Here is a 25,429-nt window from a genome sequence, read left to right as displayed (position 1 = left end):
GATAAATTTAGTAATTATCTTGAAAGATTCAAAATGTAAATTCAAAATGCAAATGACATTGAAGGAGATAAAAGGGCAGGCACTTTCCCGAGCTTGATTGGACCGACAACATACTGGTTATTGCTCCCTCATGACTCCGTATGAACCTAAATACAAGACTTTTGCACAGAAACTCACATTAGTAACAAAACACATCACCAGCTTCTCATTGAGTTAGCTAAAAATTTTAAATTTCAACAACGTCAACATCAGCTAGGTGGGTCTGTTCATGATTACGTGGCTCAATTAAAGTTTATGTCAGATCTTTGTAACTTCAGCGCAGCCTGTGGGGAGCAGGCCTTGCTTGACTGCCTGGTTTGTGGCATAAGATCAGATGCAGCCCAAAGAAACTACTATTAACTGAAGCTGATCTCACTTAGACACAGGCTGTAGAGCTGGCACATGAAATGGAACAGGCTAAAAAGGACATAAAAAAGATGACATTGCAAAACACATCTATTCATGCAGCATCAACGGCAACACCAGATCCAGTCACCCACCTCACGACCACAACACCTAAACCATGTGAATCATGCGACAGTACTGAACATGCAAGTATACGATTGAACTTGACACAGACTAGAAGATATCAACAATGCTAATCTCCGCAAACTGTCATTTGGGCCCTAACATACCCTTAGACAAAACTTTCACTGTGTTGAAACGCTATGAAGCCTATACCCATATTGTGCCTTTAATGTGTTAAAGACAACAGCCATATTACAGCACCCAGCAAAAAATGAAGCGTATCTTTGTGGTGGACCAGGAAGAAGTACCATTATTTGGTCATGAGTGGCTGTAACATTTCCAGTAGGACTGGAGGACTGTCAACCATTCAATCTATCAGGTCAGCACTGATCAAAACACTCTCCTTATTGGTGGCGAAGTACTCTGACACCTTTGAAAAATTTTTGGGTTCGAGGAAAGGGCTGAAAGCAAAACTGCACATTCAAGAGGGTGCAGTCTCTAGTCATTCAACATATTGAGTAGTCTAGTTTGCCATAAGAAAAAAGAGTGAAAAAGAGATAAATGATTTTTTGAGAGGCAGTGTCATCTTACTTGTGAAAAAAAGGAAGTGAGTGTACCCGTCATAAAACCCATGGGTGCAATCTATCTCTGTAGTTATTTCAAGGTGAAACTCAATCTCCATCTAGTAATAGGCTCATACCCTATCCCATCTATTAAAGACTTGCAGGAAAAGATGAGTGAAGTAACTTGCTTTTTGAAACGGGATTTTTAATGTGCATTTTCCCAAATCAAGCTCGCTGAAGAGTATAAACAGTGTGTGACCATCACTACTCATAAAGGGCTATTCCAGTTTTATCATTTCTCATATGGGGTTGTCTCTGCCCATGCCATTCACCAGAGACCATGGACTACACAGATTACAGAACATGCCAAATGCATCGTGCTACCAAGGTGACATTTTTATCTCAAGCAAGCCTCAAAATGACCAATGTCAAACACTGCATGTGGTGCTAAACGCACTACAGGAAAATGGCCTCAACTGGTACAAAGAAAAATACCCACTCTTACCGTCATCGACTGTATATTTGGGACATTGCATAGCTAAGGATGGCTTGTATTCAACTGCTGATAATGTATCAGCAGTGCAGAGAGCTTGTCGAAACAAATGTCAATGAGCTATGCTCATTTAATGAACATATCAATTATTATATGAAGTTGATTCCTGATCGGGTTTTTCACTCACACCAATTGCACTTACTGCTAAGCTAACACTCTAAAAATGGTCAGCTACCTGTGAAGCAGTATTTCAGAAGGTCAAGCGATGCTTTCTACAGATCAAGTATTAACACCCTATGACATTAGCGAACCTCTTATTCCCGCTTGGGACGCCTCAGCTTACGATCTGGGAGACCATAAGCTGAGGCGTCAAGAGAGATTAGTTGCACTTGATTCCCCTCTGCTCAGTCCTAGTGGAAGGAATTGTGCCCAGATCAAAAAGAAGGCATTATCTATTATATTTTGGGTCATAAGTTTCACATATACTTGTATGGTAAACATTCCACCAATGGCTGCTATGAGGATGCAGAAATGTGTAGCTGTTTTGGCCGCCTATAACTATGACATCAAATGCAAGCGCTCAGGGAATCATGCCAAAGTAGATGCCATGACAAGTCTGTCACAGTCTTGTCATTCCACAATCAATGAACAACTAAACCCGTTTCACTCCATTTCTTCGCATTACCATCACTCAAAGACCATCTCTCCACATTATCAGTGATCTTTGCCTGTGTCCACAGGGCGACCGAAAAAGATCCAGTTCTCCGCAAGGGTATCGTGCCATCATAAAAAGATGGGCACAATTCAAAGATCAAGCAGAAGCTGCTTACTATGCACACCGCCACAAACTATCTACTCAGAATGGCTGTTTGATGCGAGGGTCATGTTGGGTCATTTTTCTCTTTTTGCAGTTTAAACTACTGGAAGTGTTACACGCTAGTCACCTGGATATAGTGAAGATGAAGACAACAGGGCACAACCACCTATGGTGGCCAGAAATCAACCAAAAAATTGAAATGCGCACTGCAAGACAACTCCTGCTAATACTTATCACTGCACATCATCTGAGGCTCCGTGGAATAAGATTCAGCTCGACTTTGCAGGCCCAATGGACTACCTCATGTTTTTTATTGTAGTGCACTTTTTCTCGAATTGGCCAGAAGTGTTTTATATGAGTTGCACTACTACTCAACCCACAGTTACAGTACTACAGATCAAGTATTAACACCCTATGACATTAGCGAACTAATTACCTTATTTGCAAGAATAAGGTAATTATTACTGCCAGATCCTGCTGGATCTGGCAGGTGCCAATGAACCACACTAATCCTCAGTTGAGTGTAAGTGTGTCATGAACAGTAATGACATACATCAGCTCTTTCTATGACTCCTTACTACCCTAAATTAAAGTAATCAATAAGCATAACACTTCGTTCCTTCATTCAAGTGGTCTTAAAGACTGATCCTACTAGGCTTTGGCCAGGTTTTTTGTTGAAGTAACATACAACCGTTAATACAACCACTGGAATGACACCAGCTGAAATACTGATGGAACAATGAAAGCCAACTATGTGTCCAAAAACATCAGGACCAGTTACACCAGAGAGACACAACACCTTACACCGAGACAGACTCATTGCCCCAGTTTTAACCATGTTAATCTTACCTCAATTCAGAAGCCCGATAGTATTGTATCCGACCAATAATAACTAAGCCACTCCAGACACCGCATCTGAAACTGTAACCCCAACTGAACCGATACCGATTTTATCTCCCATCATACGGCGATCTTGTCGAACACAACAACCTCCTGCATATTTTAAGGATTGTCACTCAGACTGTCGCCTGTAAAAAACCTTGTATGACACTTTTCTGGGAGAGGGAGAAATGTTATGTGCTTATTGTCTTACTGTATTTATGTTATCTCCTGTCATTAATACTCATGCGCAATTTAGCGTTTCAGTTCTGGGTAATAAAGACAATCACAAAGCACAATCAAGGCAATCAATATTGTCCAAATTAGCTGCCTTCGAACACAATAAGTACCAGTATTATTTCCTTAGAGTATGTTTTGTTGATTATCTCTACCAGCTTTGTGACCCTACTAATGGTCATACAATGAACTAATGATTTTCTGCACATATTCAAAAGATATGCAGTAAATGAGAATAATAGTTTTGTCTATTAATTTCTTTTTGCATAGCACTCATTTTCCCTTATACGCGAGTTATGCTGACATACCTATACTACCAACTCTCACGCATTGGGCGTGAGACTCACGCAATCACCCCAAAGAAAAAATGAAAATGTGTGAGATTTTTGCCCCAATTTCCACAATTTTATATATACTATCATTGGTACATCAATTGCCCCAAAACCAAATCTCACGCATTGCCCCACTCTTGGGTTGGCAGGCCTGTTAATGCTGATATTAAACCTTTTGGAACCAAACCTAATAGCTCAAAAACTAGCAGAACACTATCATCAGAGTTATTACTATTATGAGCGATAAAGATTGCTCATTATAATAACTTTGATGGTTTTGGAGTTATTTTGTCTCAGCAAATTCGGAAAAAAATTGACCTCTTTTCTTCCACCTTGTGAAAAACATCGTTTTCACACAGGATTTTTTTTCTACTGAAGAAAAATGGCGCAATCACGATCATTATACGCGTCATGCACAAGCATCTTCAACCGTGGAAATAATGACCAAAATTACGGTGAGCAATTTAGCAATTGTGATAGCAGTTTTGAGGGAGTTGCACAAACAGGTAGTGCGCGCGTTATGAAAAATCCACTTGTTCACTAGCATCATTCGCGATGCGCTATTTTCGCAAAAGCTGTCGATCACCTATAGGCATGCTTAGCCGCGAAAATATTTTGAAGCTTACAAATATATTATTTTTGTGATTGTTCAAACTTTATTAAAATATTTTGTTCGTTTACAACTGTTTACATCTGTCATAACAAAGTTTTTTTTTATAGAAAATACTTCAGGCGAATGTTCATGAGCGAAACTGCTTTTAATGGAAATGATTTCATAATACAAATTTATATGCTAACAGTCGGCAGGGCGAAGTCACTGGCTCAAATTCCAGGCGAGTTTGCTTTTATCGCAAGCCTATGTGGTCGTTAGTTTGTGTATTTATATTACCTATTCGTATATTAACAAACTGTGCATACGAGGTAGGGCATGGTTGAGTTAGATTTCTCTATTAGAGAATTGTAGCTGTATAAAAACTAATATACGTTATGATGTAAAATGACGAATTTGAATGTAGGCATATTTCGCGAATTTTACATTACAATGTTCTCATTAATTCCAACTTGTGTAATGATGTTGCTGTTGTTAGTCGTTTTAGTATATACGATGTATATTATTGTAATTTTGATACTTCAACCAGTTTGTAGCAATTGGAATGTTCACTGCGTAGTTCTGGCTGGTTTAATCTTTGCAACTTCACGTACAATACCATTAAAAAGTTACGTGTATAACAAAGTCTTTTAAATGGGATAAATATGTACGTGAATGTCGCTATGCCTAATTAAAATTAGTTTTTGTACTGTAAACATAAGTCGTTTTAGATAAAAAATAACTTTAACAAAAATCACACGGCTCTGCTGCCCAAATCTACGCAACTATTTCAGCGTTGCCTCTAAATAAAACTTTCTCTAAATATCTATTTTCTCATACTTTATGTATGAAATAGCCGTGAAGTTGCAAGAAATTGCATTCAAATCATGTGGTAAACATTGTAGGTCTGTTGATTGTTTCATATTTGTAGTAAATGATTAACTACTATGAAACAATGTGGTGATGTTTTAGGATCAGGCACGAGCATAGCCATGTCCATGGATCCGTACAGTAATGTCCTACAAAATCTGGCATCTCCTGCCAATGATACTCTTAATGTGTTGGATCAAATCGAAGGTTATCCAGTCAATTGTAGCACAAATGACCCTATTGATAAACACACCGAAACACCTCTTCTGGATGCTGTGGACAAGCAAGAAAATGTGCTGCTTGAAATGGTAACAATAGATGAAGTATACAACTCTGATGATTCAAAGGATACTTTAGCTATTGTGGAAGACAACCCGTTTCAGAACAAGCCGCAGCTAGCCACAGATAAGGAAGATATACAAAATTCGGTATTAACTAATGATACCATTTTTTTTCCTTCGAACCTTGCCCAGCAAAATCTATTATTATCTGGTAGTGGTAGTACCACTGCCCCAACAACACCTTTACTACCTGTAGACTCGGTTAATGAAGATGCTCAGAAGTCGGCCAGCTCAAACCGTGCACTAGTTATTGCGGAAACAATGATGGATGATGACATTAAGAAGGAAAAATATGTCTGTTCATATAACAATTCTCAGTGTGCAAACAATCAGAATGCTTCCTTCTCAAAACTTTCCATGGAAAGCGGCGATACGGAATCTTTGGTGAGTCCGAAGGAGGATTTATCGAAGAGCATTTTTAATCAAGCAGGAGAATGTTTAAAAATGAACAAAGATGATAAAAAGAGCACTCTGCCTAATGTAACAAGGCTCTCATCTTCAAAACGACTGCACAAAAATGATGCGAATATGAATATCTCTGTCAAGGAAACTGATCCTGGTTCAAAAAAAGCTAGCAGTGTTGAAGCCACCAATGCACTGTATAAAGGTAAATCATTTTTGTGGCTTCTGTTGTTTGGACAGCTATGGGCATTTACCAATGCTTGAACTATTATTGTGTCAACTCAAAGCTGGGCAAGAGTAACAATGCGTAGTTGAGAGCATTATGTACATATGTTATTGTGTACAGATATTATTGTACAGATATTTGTTTGCAAGTAATAATATTTGGTTAGGTAACAACTATAATATATGGAGGATTTATATCAATATACTTTTGCTCTTAACAAACTGTTATACCTGTGTCAGTATATTGAAAACAGTATATTGCAAACAGTATATATAGCGTTAACATTATACCATTAACATTATACCGTCAATAGTCACATTTTTTTGAAGTTGCGAGATCAGAACTTTTATAGAACTTAATTGGTGCTTGTTAGCTAATTTTACAACTAGTAAAACAGCAAGTATACATTTGTTTTAGCGACTAGAAGTATGGTTTCTATTTCTAAATTTGTTGCATATCCGAGCTTAAGCAGTCGTGAATACTTGCAATGGTTTGTAATACTGACTCTTCGTATCGGCTCTGCATTTTCAAACAGCTTTCCCTATATCAGAGGAATAATAACTGGCAAGGCCTTACTCTGATCGTAGTCTGGGTTCCTTGAAGAACATCGTGTATTCATTTTAACTATGTCTTTGCTTCTCCATTATACTTTCCCTCCAAGCCTGCGATAGCATTAAACCCATGTTTTGTAACTGTTCGGCAATAACAAACTTGTTCTACATTCTTTTGGCCAAGTTGGTTTTAAAACATTTGACAGACTATAGAGTAATTTAACATGTCTAAATTTGAGATCTAATGTTCTTTGAGAGGGAATTTCGCTTCAAATTTTGTTTTGTTATTGCTAGAGACAGATGGAAAAGGCGCAACTGAACAAGAGCAGGTTAACCTAGCTAGCCAAGTTTTAGTCATATCCAAGGCAACCAAGCAGATCGGTCATCAATTCGGTCAATCAATCGGTCAACAATTCAAGGACGATGAAAAAGAAGAGGGGGAAATAACTTCTGAGGACGAGGTGGCACCTACCATTAGCAGTTCGAAAGAAACTGCATTGCGGAAAGCCAGGCCACCAATGAGAAGGTAAATCTGCTTGGATTTACAACTTGTGACTACAATCAACTTTGGTTATGTAGTATTTGGTGCAAGAGTTCTATGTTTTTATAATAATTTATATATATTTTATACATGGCATAGAAAATGCTGTCTAAAAGGAATAGCTGTATGTTATCACTCGGCTAGTTAAGTTTCTCTTTTAACTTTGATGTTAAATTATAATTGCTCAGACTTTCTGTTAATACAGAACGACATGGGTATTTTTATACGCAGTCATTACGTTATTTACAGCTATCCATCAGCAGGTTAACAGCTAGCTACCTATCAACAGGTTGACAGCAGGTGTTTATTGTTTTACGAGTAGTCAGGAAATTGTATATAAGAGGTTCTAGAATCTCTCATGATTTTTGTTGTGAGGATGATGATGTTGCGGTGATAAACCAAATCATTTTCTAAACAGGGGACTTAGTTTTAATGAGCAACTGATGGAGTAGCCAGCTATATGAGTCTATAGCTCATATACATGTACCTATAACCATATACCTCATAACTCTATACCTCCAGCTATGCGAGTCTTATTTTAGTCTTTTTATAAGACTCGACTCATTCTTCTCTAGTACACCATCAAATCTTGGAATAGTTAAGCTATCGCGATTATCTCCACCTTACTTGAGTTGTCAGCAGTCGCTCGGTACTCTCACAATGAGCCGAGATGTCTTTAGTGATTCAAGGTGAACTACTCTTGCTTCACTCCATCTACCTCATTTCTAACTCGATGCCCGTCTGCCAAAATCTGTATGACTCACTATGTTTATTATGACCTCAAGACTGTTTGTCGCTGAAATATCTTATTTTATAACCAATTATTCTGATGTTATGATACACTATGGCATAGTTCGGTATCACCGAATCACTTTCTCCGTTTTAACTGAGATCATTGTTTTTACCCAGCATCAGCCAACTCATTTGCCTTCTTATCTTGAACTGGTCTATAATTGATTCCTCATAAGTGAACATAATGCTAAGGTAAAGGTTTTTCATCCTTAGAGTCTCCAGGAGACCATCGTCATCCAGGGGCACTCCAAAGAAGGAGAAGAAATACAGACGCGCTGATAGACGGAGCGAATTTAAAGGTAGAGTTAGTCTTTCTCTCATTTGCCCTCCTCTGGTTACATGTCCAGTACACTAGCCACTTATGTCCATTATTTTGTTTTTTATAATTTAAAAAAACAATTTTAGGTTTTTACTGCTTGGCGCATGGGTGGGCAACCTTTTTGGGCGTAAGGCCACTTTCAGATTGTAATTTGATAAAAGGCCACCATCTCAAATGTCCTACAACTTTTAACGACCAGTGCAGGCAAAAGAATGCTTACCTCCCTATATCCCCGTTTTCCAACTGTCAATGCGCATAACATGGAATTTCCAATATTGCTTCAACATTATAAAATTTCAGAAGTTTATTGAAATTAAAAGAAACTCAAAATCATCTAGCTATCACATTGACTGTATCATTCACCTTTACTTCTCCTTGAATGCAAATAAACTCTCAATTTTGTATACATAGAAAGCGAAAATGAGATATTGTAAGCATGATAACAGCAGTTAATGTTTACACATGACTCCTTCAATGAGATGCTTGCCATTGCATGTCATCCAATACTTGAGTGTGCTGCGGTGTAATGTCTGTAGCAGAGAGGCGAAGAATGTCATTGCTGCGCTCATCTGTGACCTTTATTTTGTATTTATTTCTGACATAATGCAGTCCAGCAAAGAGTTGTTCACACCTGTATGCGCTTCCGAATATGCTCATGATTCGTGCCACAAAGGCCTTCAGTTGTGGGTATTTCAGACAGGGAAGCATATGATAGGCATGGGTGAGATCTTGGCCAGGGTTAAACAAGATGAGTTGATGAGATCATTTTTTAGATCAATCCCTTCTACTTGAAGAAGAGATGGAATGTCTTCTACAATTAGCACTTCTGAGAATAGAAAGAGCTCTCATTTTGTATTTTTGAAGTCATGAAGTCGGGCTTCAAGTTCTTGCTTTAGATCACACGCAACATGAGCATACTTTTCTAGTTGTGGTTCACTCGGCCAATCACAAAGCGTTGGAAAGCTTTGTACATCAACGTTGTCCTCTCACAACTGTGATCCCTACATTTCTACTGTAAAAACCACCAACAGCATCATATAATTATGTCATTAAAGATGTGGTTGCTTCAAAAAGGTCGATTTAATGAAGTTAAGACCAATAAAAGGCTAAAACGTCAGCTACAATTTGGTGTAATTTTTGTCTTTATAGACTAACCCTGTCCAGAGATATATGTGTTTGAATGAGGCCAACTTTGCAAAAGCTCAGATTCCAGCAGATGCTTCATTCGTGACGTAACGAGTGATACATCTGAAAAAAGTCCACAAGCGATAAATATAAGATAGCTTTATTAGCCAATCATCAGCAGGAAGTTTTTATGTAGGTCATAATAAATGTTATCACTCGTACAACGCGTTGTCTGTGGTCTCAAATTTAGGGATTTTACTCTATTATTAGATTGCATGGACATCGATATTTACTAAATTAATCAACATCATTACTTTAATGAATTACTCGATTGACACATTTTATTGACGGACAACAGAATTGTAAAAATGCTTCCAGTTCCTGCCAAGGTCGCTCAGAATTTTCTGAGGATCAAGTGGTCAACATTTGTGGCAGACAGTTTATAGTTAGAGCTGACAGGCATCAGCAGCGTAATGCTACAGAGGAAGATAGGAGAACGGAGGTAAATTTATCTTTTACTTTGAGTCTCCTATAGATATACTATTATGTTTACATTCAGATTATATTTCCCTGTTTGAGGCTATAATGTAATTTCGCACAGCGAGTTCTTAAAGAATAGAGAAAGCATAATATTATTATACTTTATTATTTATCTTGAGTTGTTGACTGATGTTCTAAAAAAGAATCAAGGAGATTGACCAACCAGAAGCTGAGATATAGACAGCTAAACACAGGTTTACCAAAAACATAAGTGTTTTGGTAATCATCAATATATGACGTATGAAATCGACTTGTGTGCCATTGGTCAATTAAGCCAACTAAATCGCTCTCCTATAACAATCACGGTGTTTTAATTGGTTTAATCCCTTGAAGTATAGAACAATCAAATTGGATCTAACAATCATTGCTCTGAGAATTCCGAACCAGTCCCTCAGACGTGTAGATTAGTTTTAGCATAAAATAATTACACGCATCTATTATTTCGCAACATTTCGCTATCTTGCTAGTTCAGCTCAGTTTTGTTCTCCCACTTAGCTTCCCAGACTCATCTTTAGTGCTGTTCAGATTTTTTTAACTATAGGTAATAAATGGAATCAATTAAATCAATCTCGGTTATCATTTGGAATTTTCTTCAAATTATATTAGTTACATCATTTATTCTATACGCAGTTATATTATTATTTTGTATAATATGCATTATGATTATTATATTAATCATAAAAAATAATCATAGATAAGATAATAGATAAATAGAAAAATCAAATCAAAAGTTATCGTTTTCTTTTCTTACAGCAAGAGCAGCACGGTCAAGTTATTCTTTTTAAAATTATGGCTGTAGTGAACTTACAGTCTGTTAATAGTGACGATAATCATGAAAATCAACTGAATGCTGCAGTAGGTACACAGTAGAAAAATGATGAATGAACAAAAATTCACATTCCCATTTCTTATTCTAAACAAACTGCAAATCGCGAATGTCGCATATAGACTATACACACGCCGTTCGTTGAACAGAGGATCTTCGGAGCATATCCGTGGAGATCGAGTTAAAATTTGAGGCACAATAGTCAAAATCTGCTCTTCTGTTTTGAAATATCATGGCGAGGGGTTGTGGGCAAATGCCTTTACCACACAAAGTTTGCTTGATTTTTCTGAGAAACCAGAGCTAGTCTGTAAATTATTTACGATCGCGAGAAGCGTTTCACATCTCGTAGCCTAAAATAATCATTATACGTAACGGCGGTAAGGGTGCGCAACTCCATCACATGACCAATAAGTCGATTTCATACGTCACATTTCTCGGGATTTTCGAAGGGTTTTCCTCTGATTCGTTATTAGGTAGACCTGTGTTTGGCTGGCTATATCTCAGCTTCTAGTTGGTCAATCTCCTTGATTGTTTTTTTAGAACATCAGTCAACACCTCAAGATAACTAATAAAGTATAATAATATTATGCTTTCTCTATTCTTTAACAGCTTCTTTTCAATCCATAACATCTAGCAAAACAATGGCTGAGATTAATGAATATACTAAAGGTAATAAATTTAGTGTTCATGAGTACATTTACTAATTAATAGAATTATAACTTTTTGCTATCACCAATCATCGTTTTATAATTTTTTATCGTTTCACCTAGCTATATTTGCTTCAAATTTTTTTGCAGTTTTATCTAGTGAATTAGATTTATGATTTGATTTTAGATGTTCATTTCTCACTTGTAGAAAGTGAGAAGTGATCAATCCACATCTTCAACTTCCAGAATCAAAGCTTCGAATAGTTGGCTTGGCGTACTTATGCTTTTGTTAAACATTTATTCATTTTTAAAATTACACTCACAATTTATCTAACTCCCAATTTGAAAGCTTTCAGTAGATACGCGTTAGAATGACATATCTATGAATGACATATATTTATTGCACTTGTTTTATTGATTACAGAATGTTTATGTGATCCCATCAGTGAAGCGGCTTTGTCAGTGTAGAAACTGCCATAAATGGGAAAGATGACTTGAAATTGTGCTGCATAAACCATGATGTTTTGTTTGAGTTTCCTGCAGTAGATGAATTTTTCTATTGTATGATCTGAAACTATGTGAGTGGCCACGACTTTGATGAATATTTTAATAAAAGCTTTAGGCCAAAATAAAAATTTCTTTTGTTGGTAAAAATTATATAATAAAATAATATTGTTGAAGATAATGCAAAACGTGATTTGCAAAACATATTAAACACATTATAGCCCTGTTATCATCTGTGCTGAAATCTTCTCTGATAGATGGATTTATGAAGTGTGATCAGAGCTGTATTGACAGATACTTTTGAACTCGACTCAATTCTAACGAAACAAATATTAAGTTAAAAATTTTTACGCTTCTCCTACCCTACCAAGTAAAAACAGATGAGTCCACAAATCGCCAACCAGATGCAATAATGGCTTTAGTAATCCTTTGGCAGAATCGGTGGATTTCAACGTACAGTCAAACATGGATAACTCGAACTTCAAGGGTGTTCGAATTATCAGAGCGTTCAAGTTATCAGAGCACTGTCACAAGTCCATATACATGTATTTACTTATTTATTAGTAGATACATGTACATATACAAACTATAATATAAATCAAAAGCACAAATGGCTTGTTTCAAATTAAATGCTTCTAATGTAAAGTTTAAAACGTTTTTATGAAAAAGTATAGAGATTTTTCTATCACTTGAGATTGGTTTGTTGTTTGAGGTGATGTTATTGCCAGGACGTTTTTCAGATTGACATTGGCAAAACTTGATCGTTGTTGAAATGCTCAAAAGAAAAGACATTTTTTTCTTTTGGGGTTTTACCCACGATCAATTTTGCCGCTTTTTCTTGAAGTTTATGCAAAGATTATCTTACTTTACCTGGGATTCGTTAAGAGCAACACTCCGAGGCAGTTCAATTAGAAGTTTTACGAGGTTTTACGTACATTCTATATCACTCACGTTTTTTTAATAGGTACTTATTGAATGTACACACGTATTCTGTGTTTAGGTCAAACGATGAATAGTTTTTTGTAGCTCAGACAACGTTAAAGTTTAATTACAACAATTTTTAAGACGTTTTAAACATTCAACATTCCTACGTTGATTCAACACGGAATCAACGTTGGAAAACTATTCATCACGGGCTAGCCGGGTCACGCACTCAAGGATTTTCGCCACGCACATACAAAACAAAAACAACATGCGATTTTTGTTTTGTATCTGCGTGGCGAAAATCCTTGCGCGCGTGACCCGGCTAGCCCGTGCTACTCATCGTATAGCAGTATAAATCAAATTTGACCAAACCTTTAAAAAGGTCGTTGACAAAAATATTTTGCCGTTGGTGGTAATAACGACGCTTATGAATTACGAAAGGATGAAGTTTACCTCTATGGCTTTGAATAAAGTGATTTTCTAAAGCGATAACAACCGTTTCGGTAGCCGTTGGGCAAAAAAACAGTTCGAATTAACAGTGTTGAGTTCGAGTTATCTATAGCAATTTATCATTACGTGGGAACGGACCAAAGGAAATGTTCGAATTAACCATGTGTTCGAGCTATCCGTGGACGAGTTATCCATGTTTGACTGTACTTGACGATTTTATTTTAGCCAACATGAGCAAATACAAAATAAAATATATGACAATAGTGCTGCGTAGGACTGGACTTTTATCACATTAGCCGATGTGAATACGAGAAATAGAGACAGGTTGTATCACGCGTTATATCATTTTAGGCAAGTTTCTGGGCATGTTTTTTTGGCCCTGAGCCTTTTTTACCGCGATCAATGTTTTTTGATTTTACTCTTCAAATATATTGACAATGATATTGCCTAACACAACAAACAACATACCAACTAATAGACAAAAAAATACTTTCTTTTTTTAGTGTATCAAAACTTTTGGTGGCTGGCTAATTCGAGACTTATTTTTACATTACAAGCAATATGTGTATACAAGTCATCAATGATTCACCATAGTGATGATTTCAGGTGCAAAGAGGACAGCACAAAGAAACAAACATATTGCCACATTATTGCAATTGTTGACAGTATGATTCAGGTTGCATATTTATGACCCTGATACACTACACTTTTAAGATTAACTCAAATTTGACGCAACCATATCTTTAATCAACTGATTTCCCCCCTAGTAGCTTAGTGTTGAGCTCATTAAAGATGTAGTTGCGTCAAAATTTAAGTTGATCTTAAAAGAAAGCATTTTTTTTTCTCTATCAGTTGATATGTTGTTTGTTGTGTTACGCGATCGCATTGCCAAGATATTTGAAGATTAAAACCGAAAAAATCTGATCACCGTAAAAACGCTCAGGCCACAAAAACGTGCCCAGCCTCGCCAAAAATGATGTCACGCGTTTGGCAACCTCTCTCTATCTCTCGTATTCACATCGGCTATTTGCGATAAAAGTCTAGTCTTACGCGGCTCTATTGGCATATATCTTATTTTGTATTTGCTCGTGTTGGCTAGAATAAAATTTTAAATCCTGCTACAGATGCATTATTATGAATGTTTAAAAGGCCTCAAATAACGAAAATTGAAAGTTTGTTCTACTCACTTTCTCCAAATCTTGTGTAAACATTTGGGTACCGACTACCAATTCTACCGGTCTACGGTAATTCTGTCTAGTCACTTTATGTAGAACGCGGTCTTTGTATCAGCACAGTTCTGCAGCTACCCATATAAACGATATACAGCCTCCCATAAGCCCCGCCCACATTATGTCGCCTATTACCTATTGCCTACGTACTAGTTTCTTACTAGTTTCTTACTACTAGCAAGCCACCTCTTTGAAAAGAATATAGACAGGGATAGAGTTTTAAGGATGAGAAGTCTGCTGCAAACTGGATTTGAACTCACATTCTCCAGTTCTGCGGACACCCATATACCATATCCGATTCACTACAATATTCTGCAAATCATGTTTTGCATTATCTTCAACAATATTATTTTATTATATAATTTTTACAAGCAAAAATATTTTCATCTCGGCATATAGCTTTTATTAAAAATATTCATCAAGTCGTGGCCACTCACATAGTATTAGCTGATACAATAAGACAAATTCATCTACTGCAACAAACTCAAACAAAACATCATCCAGCACGCATTCAAGTCTTGCTTTCTCCTTTATAGCAGTTTCCACACTGACAAAGCTTCTTCGGCTGGTGGGACGACATAAACATTCTGTAATCAGTAAAACAAGTAAATGTAAACAAAGTAGATGCAATAAATATGTCATTCATAGATATGTCATTCTAAAGCGTATCTATTGACAGCTTCCAAATTGGGAGTTAAATAGATTGCGAGTGTAATTTTAAAAACGAATAAACATTTAATAAAGGCACAAGTACGCCAAACCAACGATTCGAAGCTTTGGTTCTGGAAATTAAGGATTTGCAATGATCAATCGATTTTACCCACTTCCTACGTGTGAAAATAATTTGTAATCATGACTCTAATTTACCAAAGAAAATTCGAAAAAAATATTATAGCTAGGTAAAACGGCAGATAAGCTATGAAACGATGATTGGAGATAGCAAAGAATTATCATTTTATTAATTAGTATATGTATTTATGACTATAAAAAATATTACATTTACTAAAGTATAGAAGACTCTAAGTTAATTTACCTCCATTCTGTCTTCTTCTGCAGCAAAACGCTGCTGACGCCTGTCAGCTTTGGCCATAGGCTGTCTACTCTAATCTTTTACTAAACGTTGCTCAGATAACTCTGAGTAGCGGTCGCTCGAACTTGAAGCCATTTTAAAACTATGTATAACTTAGTAATTGTTGAAACGCGTTGAATCAGTAACGATGAGCATGAATTCTCTAATTAGGAGAATCTTCGAGATCACAGACAACGCGTTTTACAAGTGATAACATTTATTACGGTCTATATAAAAATTTCGCGATCGTGATTGGCTAACGAAGCGACCTCATATTTATCGCTCGTGGTTTCGTTTCAGAAAACAAGCTAGTGACGTCACGAAATTGGCACCCGCTGGAACGTGAGCTTTTTAAAAGAGGGCCTCATTCAAACGCATATATCTCTGGACAGGGTTGGTCTACAAAGACAAAAATGGCATCAAATTGTAGCTGATGTTTTAGCCTTTTATGGGTCCTAATTTAATTTTTGACGCAACTACATCTTTAAGGTGTAGCATCATATCCACAAGAAAGACCAAGTCATCCAAAAATTGAACATCTTGAAACTCAGGCAGCTTTTCCTCTTGAAATCTATAGAATTCTATTATTTCAGTTTGCAGGTTGACGGCTCGGAGTAACATCTTTCTCTTTGATAACCAGCATACTTGAGGAAAATATGAAACACCTTCAAATTTTGATTTGATATCATTTAGAAACTGACGATATGTCATCCCTATCTGTCGCAGATAGATGACAATATCTTTGAAAACACTTACAACATGATCCAGTTTCATTGCCTTAGCAGCCAGGTTGTGCTGATGTTTGAAGTAGTGATGATTTTGCTGTAGAATGTAGTGGAATTGTAAGGGAAGTGGATTAATCCCATCTTTCTTGAGCTCCTCCATTAGCAAATTGGTGAAAACATTGATGCGTCCAATCATTGCAGGAGTTGCTGCGGAGCCTGGTGCTCAGGAACATAATTTGCTTAAAATGAAGATTTTTCTGCTCTACCACGTTTCATATTTCGGCCAACACATCTTTTCCTGTTGTACGACCATGCGTGTTGCACAGATCAAGCAAATCTTCAGTGATAGTGGCTTTTTGTCTACTCCACGAATAAGCACAGCTAATTGGGATGTATCTGTTGCATCTATTGTTTCATTGAGTGCAATGGAATATGCTGTAAAACCTTGCAATCTATCTTGTAGCTGCTGCTGCATATCCTGACTTGAAACTTCAATTTGACGAGCTACTGTACATTGGGAGAGGAGTATTCCTTTAAAAGTTTTCTTGGTTTTTTCATCGGAGCATATAACATCTCATGCATTTTCAATACTCTTTGATTAACTTTCCATCCATAAATGGTTTTCCGCATCTGCTGACTCGGGAAGCTATCTTCATGCTTGCTAAAGCCTTGTTCCCATATCGATTGTGAAACAACGGCGGTAATCTTGCGCAGCAAACCGCTTGCGACACTAGTCTCGGCGGCTTATGTTTACATAAAGCTGCATCGCTAATAACCGCATACATAATATTTGCTCGCTATGCTGTTTTGACCTTCACTTGTACAGCACATTTCGGGAAAGTTTTGCCTGCAGCTTTTCACGAATTCTGAACAGTGCTAAACTCTTGCGTTACCACCGGCAACTCTCGTTGGTACCCGGCGTGTAGGTTCATATTTTACCACTGCTACCCCGCCCGAGGTGCTCTTGCTGGTGCTTTGTGGCCTAATTGGGAACCAGGCTTTAAGTGGTCTTTTGGCTGTTTACACTGAGGGGTCCTCATCATGCCCTGTTGCGTTCTTCTGTTGCTGAGCAGTGTCACAATTATTACCTTTTTAGCAGCATTGGACATCTGTCCATATACTGTTTCATTTTTAGTGTTGAAATGTGTCTTTGCATTGTTTTTATGATGTCCAAACATTCTAAACCTGCCATTCCATTTCTGTTTGGCAGTTCCTCAGTTCCTCCATGAGAAATTCATCAGTCCATTCTTAGTTAAATTTATGATTCTCTTTACTTTCTTTGCTGCTCTCGCCATTGCTGCATCTGAAAACTCACTGCCACAGAGTTGCTGAATATTTTGTTGTGGAAAGAAACTGTTGGAAGGGATTGCCCATGCAGATGGAGGAAATTATTTTATTGCAGGGCAAGCGCGATGGTAACCCATCAGTGCTGTATTATTCCATCAATAAGGGAAGCAACTTCTTTATGATAACAGACTGACAATCGATTTTTTGCAGTATTCAAATTAAAAAATGCTTTCAAATTTTTTCTCTTTAGTCGACAACAAAAAGGCCGCATCGAAGCAGCAAAAAGTCTGCAGGAGCTTGAAGGTCGCACGGTGTCCATGCCTAGTCTAGCAGGTGTGAGCAGTTGGTTATTCTGTATTTGTTATTTCTGTTGCAGGTCTTACCTATTGACCTGAGAGACAAGTCCTACAGAATATGCCTATGCTAATTCCTGATTTTATCCACATTCTTACATCCTGTTAGTAAATAATTGAAAGTCATAAGAGAACTGGTGCAAACAGTTGAAGCGATTACTCTATCAACTATCGATTCAGCAGCTAAATCGTAGCATAAGACCTTCAAACATGTCCATCTTCGATCATCTTTATTTGCTATCATCTCAGACTAGGAAATGCGTGGAATTGAGGATATTTTATTTTTACTTTTGATATTATTTTAACAGAAAATATGTAGTATTCACCAGTATACAACGCTATAATATCCGTATACAGCAAACGGAAATATTATAGATGAATTTGGCTTTATTGTACATGTAATGGGCTTTGGAATCTGCGATATTCATACGTCTTACTGTATTAGCTCAGGTGAAGGAGCAATGATTATACATAACAACACACATCGTTGATGCGTTTCTAATGTTCATTATTTCTATAGCTATCCTTTGTTTCTATGGATAGCCTGTGCTCTTAATTATTCTATTTCTCAATACTTCACAATTACATAATACTTACAGATAAACCTGACTACAGCTTTAACAAAATGCTGCTGGATTACACAGAGCAAAGAAAGAAGGCTAAAGCTGAGGTCAGTCACTGATTAACTGTTTACTAGCGCTAGTTTGACACTTTGATCAACCTGCCTGCTCTTGTTGCACACTAGCTGTTTGATTGTTGGAGTGTCAGAATTTATGCATACACTATGTCTAGCTGAATGGATATTGGATGACTGCATACTTGACAGATTGACTTTTGTTAAGGCTTCCGCAGCATTGATGATAAAATACTGACTCCGTACTCACAACCTCAATATTTGCAGTATTGAAGATAAAACCTATTACTAACAACTATTAGCTGCCAATCACTGAAAGCTTTATCCTAGTTCTGACATAAATTGTATGTCAATTATTGCATATTTGGAGCCATGGCCTACTCTTGCATTTTTTCTATAATTTCCATGGCAACGACTCAATATTAGGGATATTTCTCTCACCTATGAATAGTTCGCTCTTTGTAAATCTCCATAAAGCCATGCGTAGATTTTCAACCATAGTCCGGTAAAAATTACTTTATCTCACTGCATTTGCGAAAGAAAAACGCCTTATGTATAACGTTATATATAACTTTCGCAACATTCAAGTCGGTCGTTATAGATCATCAGATGTGTCGACAAAAAGGACAATAGAATAGCTGCGCAATTGTTCACAAATACAAAGGCAATCGATTGGTGCAGATGACTGGACCAGGTAGGACCAGGGATGACTGTATATATACTGTATATATACAGTATATATACAGTATATATACTGTATATATATACAGTATATATACATGTATATACAGTATATATATACTGTATATATATATACACCTTGTTTACTCAGAGTCCTGTGTATCTAATAAACGAAGGATGTAGAAATAGATCGTAATGAATAAAGAACATGAAAAAAGACAAACATTTCCTTTGTTTTTGCTAATTTTATTATAAGGATATTAATATGCGATGTCGAGGTTATGCCTGTGCTATGTCTATGCCTATCCTTTGTTATGCCTATGCTATGCCTGTGCTAAGGTTGTGATCTAAAAAGATTACAATGAAAAAGTACTGTATTGAATACTAACAAAAAGCATGGGATATAAAAAAGCAGCAGAAACATTTCTTGTTTTTCATTTTTAACAATTGTAACATGAAAAAATTGTGTCAACTACACTCGGATATGACTGAAAGCCAAATTTTTTGTGAAGTCTGAGGCGTACAAATCCTAAATCTGCTATTGTGGAGAACAGAATCATTGCACAGCCAAAGTATGACCCTTCTTTTTTATCGAGTGATCACGCAGCAGCTGATGCGTTATCACAACTCGATAAACACAGTTACATGTCTGTTCAAGCCGTATGTGACAGGGCTGTAAAATTTGCCGGGAAAAACAGTTTTTACCAGCACAGTGGAAAAAATTGGGACAAACTAGTAAATACCATTCGAAACTGGTAAAAACGGAGCAAAACAGGAAACAATTATTTTAGGGGCTAACATACTCCCTATATTGCGTGGTTGTATTGTGAGTTAGTGACGTAGATGTATATTGTTATAGAAATACATGGTATATAATATAATATATAGAAATAAATTATGAATACCTAATATAGTGTCTGTATCATCAGTGTACCATCAGTGTCTGTCCGTCTGTCCATTGTCACAGGTTTTGAGACTTTTTGAAATACACTGTTAAATTTAACTTGAATCAATTAGACCTACTAACAGTTTGAAAAGGCACTGGCTAGTAGCTAATGGCTTTCCATTTAACACAATGCCAGGAGGTAGACCGAGTAACCCAAAATGGGTTGATTTTGATAAAATATATAACGATAAATCTTTGTAAAACTAAACAGCCATCTGTGCCACACTGAGTCTTTATTGGTTATCATACCCATACATGCAACACGTCCGTCCGTCCGTCCGTCCGTCCGTGTCTGTTAATAGTTTTTGCTATCCTTATGCCTGTCTTTGTCTTAAACATGTATCTTTAGCTCGTGTGATACTTACGCTTTTCTCATCCTTCACTTGTATGTAATGCAAAATATATTATATCCGTAAAAATTGTTATAATGTATACATATATGATATGCATCAATTTGCTGCAAGGAATGCTTCTACTACTCTACAACAACTAAGAACTGTTACAAGATAATCAAAACACGTTGTATAGAGCTGTAATATGAAGCAATACCAGATTAAGGCCAAACAAAATAGGTTGCAACAAAAATTTTTTTCCCAGTTTTGGCCAAATCACCTGGTGAAAACAGCTTTTCCCGGGACAGTTTTTTCGGCTCGGTTGTCACCAATACAACCTTGGTATGTTTATAAGATTTTATCTTTGAACAATGCTAACGTGGGATTAAGCAAGCATCTAGACTTCTGCTCATCTGTTCGAGTTAACAAGCTCGAACTTAGTAGCTTCCAGTTATGAGAAAAAATTTTATCATGCTCTCTACAGTGATTAGGTATCTTTCCAGTTTTCCAAGCGTGTAATTGGGTATCTCTTAGGGCACCAAAGATCCATTACCTTTGCGCGTGCTTTGTTATTTCGAGCAATGTTCATGATGTCATTCATGACAAGCGGCTTTACTTGCTAGTTGAGAGCATGTACTCATGGTTGGAGATCATGTACACCTAGTTGGGAGCATATACTCTTAGTTGGAGCATGTACTCATGGTTGGAGAACATGTACTTCTAGTTAGGAGCATGTACTCCTAGTTGAGAGCGTGTACTCTTAGTTGGGAGATGTACTCCTAGTTGCGAGTATGTACTCCTAGTTGGGTGTATGTACTCTTAGTTGGGAGCATGTACTCTTAGTTGGGAGCATGTATTCTTAGTTGGGAGCATGTATTCTTAGTTGGGAGCATGTACACCTAGTTGAGAGTATGTACTCCTAGTTGGGAGTATTTACTCCTAGTTGGGAGCATGTACTCCTAGTTGGGAGCATGTACTCCTAGTTGGGAGCATGTACTCTTAGTTGGGAGCATGTACTCATGGTTGGAGAGCATGTACTCATGGTTGGAGATCATGTACACCTAGTTGGGAGCATGTACTCTTAGTTGGAGCATGTACTCATGGTTGGAGAGTATGTACTCCTAGTTGACAACATGTACACCTAGTTGAGAGTATGTACTCCTAGTTGGTAGCATGTACTTCTAGTTGGGAGTATGTACTCCTAGTTGGGAGCACGTACTCATAGCTGGAGAGCATGTACTCCTAGTTGAGAGTATGTACTACTAGTTGGGTGTGTGTACTCCTAGTTGGGAGCATGTACTTCTAGTTCAGAGCATTTACTCTTAGTTGAGAGCATGTACACTTAGTTGGAGCATGTACTCATTGTTGGAGAGCATGTACTCCTAATTGGGAGCATGTACTCCTAGTTGAGAGCATGTACTCCTAGTTGAGAGCATGTACTTCTAGTTGAGAGCATGTACTCCTAGTTGAAAGCATGTACACCTAGTTGGAGCATGTACTCATGGTTGGAGAGTATGTACTCCTAGTTGAGAGCATGTACTCTTAGTTGGAACATGTACTCCTAGTTGAGAGCATTTACTCCTAGTTGCGAGTATGTACTCCTAGTTGGGCGTATGTACTCCTAGTTGGAAGCATGTACTCTTAGTTGGGAGCATGTACTCTTAATTGGAAGTATGTACTCCTAGTTGAGAGCATGTACACCTAATTAGGAGCATGTACTCCTAGTTGGGAGCATGTACTCCCAATTGAGAGCATGTACACCTAGTTGGGAGTATATACTCATGGTTGAGAGTATGTACTTATGGTTGAGAGTATATACTCTTATTTGAGAGGATGTACTCTTAGTTGAGAGCATGCACTCATGGTTGAGAGCATGTACTTTTAGTTGAGAGCATGTACTCATGGTTGAGAGCATGTACTCTTAGTTGAGAGCATGTTCTCTTAGTTGGGAGCATGTACTCCTGGTTGAGAACATGTACTCATGGTTGAGAGCATGTACTCATGGTTGAGAGCATGTACTCTTAGTTGAGAGCATGTACTCTTAGTTGAGAGACTACAGATGGTTCGTAACCAAACTAGATCATCAGATGATCTGTTGAGAGACAACAGATGATCTATTTTGGTTTGTTAATCATTAGGCTGATTTCAACCAAAATAGATATTCATACTCTGGTCACTATGATCGGATATAAATAACTCCATAGATAACTATTTTCTATAACTAATCCATATATATATATATATATATATATATATATATATATATATATATATATATATACATGTATATATATATATATATATATATATACATGTATATATATTTTTGAAAGTTGATCATCTGTAGGTGCGTCCAGCTATACCTAGTGAAATCTAAGAATTCTGAATTTTTATCGCTGCACCGAGGCGTTACTAAGCCACAGAGCACGATCGATTAGCGAGGCGATATATGTCAGTATATGGAAGCAAATAGGCTAGCGCCTTCGGTCATGACCTAAAGTCATGGCGTTGCTCCATAAAGATAGTAGCTCTTATTAGTGAGTCTACTAAAGTTTTCCATTGGCACTGTGCCAGGCTAATAACAAGTGGCAGGCAGCTCTCATTACCTCTCATTGTTTATAAGCTGACTAACTGCATTACAGAGTATATTACATAGAGCAATTATACATACCTGCCTACAGGGAAAGATTCACGTGCAACATAAGGTTTATTGAGAGTTGTCTTTCATACTGTAAAACAACTCCAAATATGCAGTGTACTGAAATTGTCGCCCTGATCAGAGTTTGCATACACATGTACATGTCAATAATGTTGGGGAAAACAATGGAAATCTACAATGTGTTTTACAGCTAAATGCATGTAAAATCTAGTAAATATTCTAGATTCATGTGTCTAGATTCATGCATCCGTTCATACCGTCTATATTTGCAGTTGAAGATTGCGCACTTCTGCCGCCGAGCCCCCGCCTCGGCTGACCAGTCTTTACCCGCCGAGCAGTTGACAATCGCACTCTTGCACTCGCCTCGCAATCAATCGCTTCGCACTCGCAATCAATCGCTTCGCACTCGCAATCAATCGCCTTGCAAGCAATCGGCCTGCACCCGCCTCGCAATCAATTGCTTTGCAATTAATCGCCTCACAATCACCTCCCACTCGCCTCACAATCGATCGCCTCGCACTCAATCGCCTTGCACTCACCTTGCAATCAATTGCCTTGCAATCAATCGCCTCGCACTCGCAATCAATCGCCTTGCAACCAATCGCCTCGCAATCAATCACCTCGCAATCAATCACCTCGCTATCAATCACCTAGCACTCAATCGCTTTGCAATCAATTCCCTCACACTCGCCAACTCATTCATCCGGAAAGCCGCGTCTGGAGACTCTCGCTGCACTCGGGCCGAAAAAGGTCTCTCGCGCATCCCCAAGTGACCCCACAGCCCCAAACCGCTAGCTGCATTACCCATCCACGGGAATAGATTCATGTACAGCACAGGTGTCAAACACATGGCCCCCGGGCCACATGTGGCCCGCCACGTCATTTTATGTGGCCCGCGGGAGCTTAATTACTCATTCGCACGAGATGGAGTTAACTCCCGTATTTATAACGTTGCTAGGCACCCCAACGCGAGTAATCTTGCCTTTGAAATTTATCTATTCCTTGTATCGTTATTTTTAAATTACATAAGAAAAATTTTGATTAGTCAGAAAGAAAATGTTCTGGCTAATCAAACAAATGTAAAAATATGCCTCAATGATCTCTGTGGCAAAAGTTATAACTAAAATACTACACCCATTTCGACATCTAGCTAAACCGAAAATCATCGCAGTCGCTTAAAAATTTATCCTTCGCAATAAATTTTTTCCAACTTCAGAAGAAAATATGCAGATTCAGAAGGGGTAAGACAGTGAAAGACTGCACAAATCAAATCATTATTTTTAATGTTTCAAAGTTTTTACTAACTTTCAATTTTGTCAATTTGAATCGTGATGCTCGAATAAAAATGCACTTTTTAGGCTGTCAGCTGTAGTCAGACTAAAGTTATCATTCAATCTCGATAGGATCATATTGATTTTTAGAGCTGCCCCTGAAGTCTGAAAAGTCAAGCACAGAGTCACTGAACATATTTTTATTAATTGAAACCTGTTTATGACAGTTTATTTGAGTTATATTGGGATGTAGATGTGCTATGCTTTGAAGGATAATACTCGCGAGGAAAAATTCTAAATTAGAGTTTCGTGATTTTCATGTTCATGACTAACTGTATATGTATAAATAATATTCATAACTTTGTATTGTATGTAATAAATAAGTAATTTTAGTCAAACGCGGTACATTTTGCAAGTTTTTTGGTGCGTCTAACTTTGTTTCAGCAAATAATTTTTTGTTTTTTGCTGCTTACATATTGATTTTGTGTTGCTGCTGTTGCAATTATTTAGTGTTTGCAAGTTTAATGTGTGTATGCAAAAAGATTCGTGTTCTTAGCAGCTCACAATTTTTGATTTTACTGAAAGTATGCCCATGTTAATGGGTATTGTGTAATTTTTCTGATTCTTTTCGATAACAAGTGTTCTGCATGTTTTGCTGTGCAACTATTCTGTTTGCAGCTTTAAGTAATAAAGTTGAGTTATTTAATATCAAAGACTGATTAAAGTTATTTTACATTCGATTACATTTCGTTACAATTATAAGTTACA

General features: G+C 37.3%; 1 protein-coding gene across 1 annotated transcript; it reads left to right on the top strand.

The window, feature by feature from the left end:
- The first annotated feature begins 1,828 nt into the window (after positions 1-1,828).
- Positions 1,829-18,820, top strand: LOC137407867 (uncharacterized). The gene is made up of 5 exons (XM_068094248.1): positions 1,829-2,177; positions 5,390-6,235; positions 7,102-7,333; positions 18,036-18,118; positions 18,738-18,820. Exons 1-5 carry the CDS (start codon positions 1,829-1,831, stop codon positions 18,818-18,820), a joined length of 1,593 nt encoding a protein of 530 aa, XP_067950349.1.
- The last annotated feature ends 6,609 nt before the right edge of the window (positions 18,821-25,429 follow it).

This window comes from Watersipora subatra, chromosome 11 (genome assembly GCF_963576615.1).
Source record: "Watersipora subatra chromosome 11, tzWatSuba1.1, whole genome shotgun sequence".
NCBI classification, from domain to species: domain Eukaryota; kingdom Metazoa; phylum Bryozoa; class Gymnolaemata; order Cheilostomatida; family Watersiporidae; genus Watersipora; species Watersipora subatra.
This window is presented reverse-complemented; position numbering and strand designations above follow the sequence as displayed.

Coding starts and splice junctions, on each gene's coding strand:
- LOC137407867 (XM_068094248.1), top strand. CDS start 1,829: ATGCTTTCTACAGATCAAGTATTAACACCCTATGACATTAGCGAACCT. Junction 2,178..5,389: donor CAAAGTAGATGCCATGACAA/GTCTGTCACAGT, acceptor GTGATGTTTTAG/GATCAGGCACGAGCATAGCC. Junction 6,236..7,101: donor CACCAATGCACTGTATAAAG/GTAAATCATTTT, acceptor TGTTATTGCTAG/AGACAGATGGAAAAGGCGCA.